We start from the raw sequence: 8,074 nt of genomic DNA, 5'->3' as shown, positions 1-8,074 counted from the left end.
AAACAAAGTTTTTTAGTAAAAGGCAGTTATTTCTATTTTTTAATCTAAATTCAAAGTGTTCCATCCTACACTAAATAAACAAGGGAAATCCTAACTGTAGAAATACATTCTTTTCTTAAATGACTCACTATTCATCAAAACAATAATAGGAGGGTGGCTATGAACATACATTGTTGAGTAGAAAGCATGATACTTTTTAATATTCTTTATAGGGATAGGACAAACCCAAGCCATTACCATGAGGAAAAAGTTCAAAGCATATGTACCCTGAGTTACTGAGAAAAAGGAGAGTTGCAAATAGGGTAAATGACAAGATACCATTCCAAAACCACACAGCTTCCCTTTTTATTGATGCTCAAGAATTGAACTTTAAATGACATTTCATAAGCAAAACACAAATGAAAACACCTAATTTGCATGTATAATATATGCAAACATACATGTTATATGGACTTAATAATCCTCATCTAAATATAAAGAGAACAACTGGTTCTTTGACCTCAAAAATAAATTCAATGTTGGCATTACGGTTTTTAACTTATAGTGTTTTATATTTAACAGGAAAAATTATGAATAACCAAGTTTGGTGTGGTCATGGATTTCATGTTAAGGTATAAATAGAGTTTTTAAGAAATAATCTGTATAATAAAATAAGTTTACTTTTGAATCGCAGTACAGTCATTTCCTTCAATCAATAAAAATATTCAATGGTTACAAAGCAGCCTTATTTTGCAAATGTATTTCAGGAAAATAGCTCTAGCAATATTTGAAACACCACACTATTTTAAAAAGGCAGCAAGTGACAGAATTTAGATTTAAAATAGTATATTGCAAAATAGTTCAACATATTATTTCTAAGCACAAGGCAAGCTCCATTCTGAAGAATACTTTTTAATCTTATAAAGCAAACTGTTCCAATATTTCTGTGGTCAAGTCTAAATATTCACAATAAAAGATGAATCTTTACACAGACAGGACATAAACTTCAATATGTAACCACAATGCAAACATTTTACATTATGACATCACTCTACTATGAAGCTTAGTTTGTTAACATGTGCTCAAGAAGAAAAATAAAAACAATACAGTCTGTAGCTTTGTAACAGGCTGAACTCTGCAACAATTCGAGAAATAAAAACAGCAAACACAACACCAGTTCTATGAGTAATAAAACAAAAAAAAAATCCAGATATTAAAACATTTACGTAAATAACTAATACATCCCTCCTAATATATCTTTATTTGCTCTCTTCTGTTAAATACGTTTTTTAAAATGTTTCTCATATCCCAGGAGGAAAGTACGGTAAAGTCTTCACAAAGATAAAAGTGCATCATGTTTTAAAAGTGCTTCGTGTTTATGTGTTACAAACATATCCAATAAGGAAGTTAAATAAGTTTGTGCAAAAAAATCTAATTATCACTTGAATTCATAAACCTTAATCATGGGTTTTTGTAGTTCATCCAGATGAAGCAGTCAAGCAGCAGAAGAAAAGTCTGAGATTAGACATTTTGTATAGAGGAAAGAGCACTGGGCCACAAGTGAGAAGACCCACATTCTACTCTTAGCTCAGTTAACCAACCAGTTAGTGACCCCAGGTAAGACCGGCTTCCACTTCGGTATTTGGCAATGGACAAGAAGCAGAGCTGGAGAGCCTCTAGGCCCCTTCCAACCCCAAAATTATCATATATCTTTAGACGAGGCATTTCTGAAAGGGCAAATAATTTTACCAAAATATAAAAATACATACTAGTCATCTAGCTACTATTCACTTATTGGACTTATTAGTAATAAAGCACAGAAAGAAAGAAAAATTCCAAAAATACTTGACGGAAAAAAAAGGTCATGTGAACATTATTCGTAACCAAAGCTAGAGAAACCCTTCGCAATTACGGCGCTAAGAAAAATCCAATAGGTTTGTGCAAAACGAAAACAGAGTAAGCAAAGAAATGCAACAGCTGGTCACCTGATGGCACTTTTTCTTCCTGAGTCCCAGAATTTTCTTGGGACCTAAAGCTTTAATCGGTACTTATTTTGAAAATTGCTTTAAAAGAACCATGATTTCCCAGAGTTCATATTCATGGCTTTGTAAAGAACTCTCTCTGAATTGTTATAATGGTTTTTAAGAAGATAACTATATTTTCAAAATTTAAATATGGCTAAATAAAGTAAACCATTTACCATGGACTCTTTATTTACACCAAATCTATATATATATATATTCGAGCTTATTTAATATTTTAGAAGCTTAACTCAACAATTCTCATCCACAAGCTTGGACCCGTTAATTCCCCGATAGGTCACTCTACTCGGTCGAACTAAGACTCCATGGTTCGGCTTACAGGTGAAATAGCGCTTGTCGCCCACTGACCCATCATTTTTTCCCTTAGCGCTTCGGAGCTCAAGTCCAAGCCAGATACCTGAAGCAAAGTCAGTGGGGCCCACATACCTAACAGTACCCATCTCGCTAGAGCTCGTGAGCAGGACCTGAGACCCCTCGTGCAGCTTCACGCTCCCTTCAATGCCGCCTGCAGGGGGAGTGCTGCTCCAACTGCGACGCAAAGCAGCTTTCGATCTGTGCGGAAGGGAAAAGTGGGGAAAACTCTTTAGTGCTGAAGATTACTGTGATTTTCACATAAAGAATGACGACAGCCATCACTTCCTGATATCATTTCCACTGCCAGATTCAGAATTCATTCATTCAGTTCCCAAAAGAGAATACTTTATGGTCACAACTTGATTTTCAAATTTTAAATAGCAGTTTTAGAATATGCAGTTGACCCATGAACTACACAAGTTTGAAGTATGTGGAGGTCCCCGTATGCACGGAGTTTCTTCTGCCTCCGCCACCCGGGACAGCAAGACCAACCCCTTCTCTTCCTCCTCCTCCTCAGCCTGCACAAAGTGAGGACAATGAAGATGAAGATCCTTATGATGATCTGCTTCTACTTAAGGTATAGTAAATATATTTTCCTTATGACTTTAACATTTTTTTCTTTATTGTAAGAATACAGTACATACTACATGTAACATACAAAATATGTATTAATCAGCTGTTTAGGTTATAGGTAAGGCTTCCAGTCAACAGTAGGCTATCAGTAGTTAAGTTCTGGGAGAGTCAAAAAATATACACTGATTTTCAACTGTGCAGGCAAGCAGGGGATGGCACTCCTAACGCCCACACTCATTACTCAAAGTTCAACTGTACTTTTGTTTAACATTTTAAAAGTTTTTGTCTTTGCGCTATTTCAAGGCTACCCTATTCTGGATTTAAGATTTCATTTGCCATATATATGTGTGTGTGTGTGTGTGTACACATATATATGTGTATGTACACACACATATACATATATATGCTTTCAGTAAAATAGCAATTAGAAAAAATACACTTATACCTAATTAACTTCTACCAGTATTATCAAATAAAGCAAAAAGAAAGAATCTAGTATTTTGGCTGTTTTAATTGCTATCAATATTATCAAATAAAGCAAAAAGAAAAGAATCAGGCTGGGCGCGGTGGCTCACGCCTGTAATCCCAGCACTTTGGGAGGCCGAGACGGGCGGATCATGAGGTCAGGAGATCGAGACCATCCTGGCTAACACGGTGAAACCCCGTCTCTACTAAAAATACAAAAATTAGCCCGGCGCGGTGGCGGGTGCCTGTAGTCCCAGCTACACCGGAGGCTGAGGCAGGAGAACGGCATGAACCCGGGAGGCGGAGCTTGCAGTGAGTGGAGATCACGCCACTGCACTCCAGCCTGGGCGACACAGCGAGACTCCGTCTATAAAAAAAAAAACAAAACAAACAAGAAAAGAATCTAGTATTTTGACAGTGTAGTAAATTTATTTTTTGTTCACTCGAAAAATATATTTTTTCATATGAAAACAAATTTCAAAAACTGTAAATCTACAGCTTTGGAAATATCTATACATAGATGCATATATGTTCTATGTGTAAACTCCAGTTACGGTTAAAGGTTTAGCACCCTCCCAGCCACTAACACTAATGAGGGTCTGAGGTGCCTTGAGCAGCTGCCTCTTCTTCTCCCTACAACATAACATTCCTTACAATGTGCTAGAACGTCTCCTAGCACTCACCACCACCATAACCTGATAATGAGGCATGGGACTCCCCAGTGCACTCACCCAAGGCCTCAAAGCCATATTGCCCCAGAGCTGCCTGCACTGTCCACTGGAAGTAACTGACCCTGATATTCACCCACAACAGAAACATGACCAGAGTCTTGTTGCCCCCTGGGCTGAGACCTTCCAAAACAGCAGAAAGAAACCACCAAAACTACCTGGAGCCTTCCATCCTCTATCCCATGCCACCTCCCCTCCAAAAGAAACCCCTCTACCTACCCCACAGGAGATTCAACACAGAAGCTGTTACTAAAACTACACAGGATCTTGTTGTGAACAGAATCTGGGTCTTATTTCATATTTCATTTCACTTTCTATATTTTTAATACACTGTCACATACAATGTCTAATTTGCTTCTATCAACCACCCTGCAAGAAAGGAAGATGACTAATTTTAATGGATAGGAAAACTGAGGCTCAGAGATTTATTCTAAGCCACATCTGCAACTACGTGATAGAATTCTAATTAGAAAATAGTCTTATTTACATGTCAAATGCACAAATACAATAATAAATTTAATGAAGAAACATGTAATACCTGTAAGAAAAAGCATAAATCTTTACTGAAGAACATACATGGAGGAGCTCTGTTACTAAATAGAAATGTATATAGGTTAATTCTCCCCAAATGGATGGTTTTTGTAACCTGACAAAATTACTGTAATTTTCACATGAATAATGACAATAGCTATAATTTCCTGAACACTTAGTAGGTACCTCACACTTCACATATGTTACCTCTTTTGATCTCACCCAAACCAGTGAAGATGGGATTATTACCTCCTTATAACGGAAGAAGAATCTGAGGCTCAAAAAAATTAAGCTATGTGCCTAAGGTCAGAGAGATGAAAAGAGCAAAGATGAGGCTCAGATCCACGGCTGTATAAGCACAAAGGCCAGCCTCTCTTCACAAACAGAATGGGTACTGGTAATTAAGAAAAGGTTGAAAGATAATGAGGCAAGGTTTACGCTGCCATTATGTTAAATTATGAAGTTAAAACAGTTAAAACAATGTGGCTCTGGCATAAGAATGTAGTTTTAAATGACACAGAAAACATATTTTAGAAAAATGAAAAATACACATAATTATTTTACATGTGATTAAAAAGTAAAACTTCAAAGCAGTGAAAAAGGAGTGAACATGGAATTAGAAGTGCTGTAAAAATTAGCTGAGACAAAGGCTATATGATTCTCACCACTCCTCCATATTAAAATTAACTGCAAATAAAGAACTTTAATGCATGAACTGAAAAGAGAGCCGGGCACGGCAGCTCATGCCTATAATCCCAGCACTGTGGGAGGCTGAGGCAGGCAGATCACTTAAGTCCAGGAGTTTCAGACCAGCCTGGCCAGCATGGTGAAACTCTGGCTGTACAAAAAATATAAAACTTAGAGGGGCACAGTGGCAGGCACCTGTAATCCCAGCTACTCGAGAGGCTGAGGCACGAGAATCACTTCAACTCGGGAGGCAGAGGTTTCAGTGAGCTGAGATAGTGCCACTGCTCTCCAGCCTGGGCGACAGAGTAAGACTCATCAAATAAATACATAAATACGGAAAAACACCCTCACACACATATACGTAGAGAAAGAGATAGGAAGTATTGGGGAAGGAGAAAGGAAGGGGAGAGTTCAATACATGTTTTAGAAGTCTGGCATCTATTACGAGTTAAATTCTGATTTTTTTCATCTATTATTGTGCCATAAAAATGTTTTCATATCACGGCACAGTCTTTAAAAACATTGTAAAAGTAACGCGGAAGGAAGCTATTAAAGAATATGGGAATATGAGCACGACATACAGGGGGAAAGCTTTGAAATGGGTATATGGAATATGATTCATCTCCCTTTGCTTCAAAATTCAGACACACGGCCGGGCACGGTGGTGCGCACCCGTAATCCTAGAATTTTGGGAGGCCGAGGCAGGTGGATCACCTGAGATCAGGAATTCGAGACCAGCCTGGCTAACATGGTGAAACCCCATTTCTACTAAAAATACAAAAATTTAGCTGGGCATGGTGGCACGGGCCTATAATCCCAGCTACTCGGGAGGCTGGGGCAGGAGAATCACTTGAACCCAGGAGGTGGAGGTTGCAGTGACCAAGATCACACCATTGCACTCCAGCCGGGGCGACAAGAGTGAAACTCCCTCTCAAAAAAAAAAAAAAAAAAAAAATCAGACACATGCATTAGGAAAACAATTGGAAAAGTATATACCAAATGCTAACAGTGATAATCTCATGTAGATATCAAAATTACAGATGACCTTTTTACATTTGTTTTTTCTTAATTTTTCAAATATTATACAACTTTCATAATCAAAAAAGCTTTTAAAGAAACAAGTAAATAATGGATTCAACATCTAAACCAAAAATTAATGGCTTGGGTAAACACTTAACATTCTAATAAGAATGATTTATCTGATTCAAGGTATGTCAAAGCTCAAAAGCCAGAGAATTGAGACACTTAGAATTGCGGTATGTTTAAGAGCTCTGTTTACTCATTCAAAAACATTTATTGGCCACCTATGAAATGGCAGGCATGGGGCTACGTTCTAGGTATCTGTACACAATAATCAGTAAAATGTAATAAATACTATAATAAAGACTGTATACAGTGCAGAATGAGCACAGAAGAGGAAGACGTCCCTTCTCCCTTAAAGCCTCAGGAAAGACACTTTAGTGGGGAAATGACATTTCTGCCAGCTTGAAAGATAAGCTCACAGAAAAGGAAATGCAGAGATCGTCATCTGAGAAAAATATATATATTACTTTTTTTTGTTTTTTGCAACAGAGTCTTGCTCTGTTGCCCAGGCTAGAGTGCAGTGGAGCAATCTAGGCTCACTGCAACCTCCACCCCTGCCAGGTTCAAGTGATCCTCCTGCCTCAGCATCACAAGTAGCTGGGACTACAGGTGCCTGCCACCATGTCCAGCTAATTTTTGTTTCTTCTTTTCTTTTCTTTGAGACGGAGTCTTGCTCTGTTGCCAGGACAGAGGGCAGTGGTGTGATCTTGGCTCACTGAAACCCTTGCCTCCCAGGTTCAAGCGATTCCCCTGCTTCAGCCTCCTGAGCAGCTGGGACTACAGGTGCAAGCCACCACACCCGGCTAATTTTTTGTAGTTTAACAGACACGGGCTTTCACCATGTTGGCCAAGATTATCTCGATCTCCTGACCTCAAGTGATGTGATCCTCCTGCCTCGGCCTCCCAAAGTGTTGAGATTATAGGCATGAGCCACTGTGCCTGGCCAAAATATGTGTTACTTTTTATATTCCTGAAAAGCATACAGTTTAGAGAACTGCAATCACCTGTGAGGATATTACCGTGAAACAAAAGTCAGGGAAACACAGGAGCCAATCGTGTAGGTCTTTGTATGCTGGGCCAATGAATCTGGACTTCATTCTGTGTTTGAGAATTCGAAAGCTTTAAGGGACAGGCAGAAAACAAACCCAAGCACATGATGTGAGAGGACAGACCTGTGGCAGACAGGATCGTACGAGTTCCACCTAAAGACAATCAGATTTGGGCTGACCAAACCATGCCAATGAGCCAGATTCCACGGACAGGACCCAGTGAGGATTTTTGAGCAGGCCCTGCTGATAACATGGAGAAGAGCTGAAGTGAGTTAGTAACGACGGGACAGGAGACAGATCCCAGGCGGGATGCAGACATCCACAGAGTGAAGGAGAATGGATGCCTCATGCCTGTCAGGTCCCTGTGACCTGATTTTACCTGTGTGGTAAAATCTCAAGCTAATTCTTGGCACTGGACATACAGTGGTCTGAAGACAGAGCTGCTTCCCTCCCTCTTTCTGCCATGTCTTCCTCGGGATGAAACGTATTCCTCACTACCATTTCCGTACGTGATCTAGAAAAATCTTGTTTTCTCACAGAAAGGGCATGGGGGGACTGTTCCTTCCCCTCTCCCAGCTTGCTT

The 8,074-nt window shown here is 39.2% G+C and overlaps 1 protein-coding gene across 3 annotated transcripts in view; it reads right to left on the bottom strand.

Annotated features, from left to right (window-relative positions):
• Nucleotides 1-320: 320 nt before the first annotated feature.
• The window catches only part of CLIP4 (CAP-Gly domain containing linker protein family member 4), a 68,468-nt gene continuing 60,714 nt past the window's right edge, over nt 321-8,074 (bottom strand). For all 3 annotated transcript variants that reach the window (XM_023217281.2, XM_023217283.1, XM_023217282.1), the window contains one exon: nt 321-2,573. In XM_023217281.2, the coding sequence (XP_023073049.1) occupies nt 2,252-2,573 (322 nt within the window). In that variant the 3' untranslated portion in view covers nt 321-2,251. The remainder of the gene's footprint in view (nt 2,574-8,074) is intronic.

Source organism: Piliocolobus tephrosceles, chromosome 15, assembly GCF_002776525.5.
Source record: "Piliocolobus tephrosceles isolate RC106 chromosome 15, ASM277652v3, whole genome shotgun sequence".
Classification (NCBI taxonomy): Eukaryota; Metazoa; Chordata; class Mammalia; order Primates; family Cercopithecidae; genus Piliocolobus; species Piliocolobus tephrosceles.
This window is presented reverse-complemented; position numbering and strand designations above follow the sequence as displayed.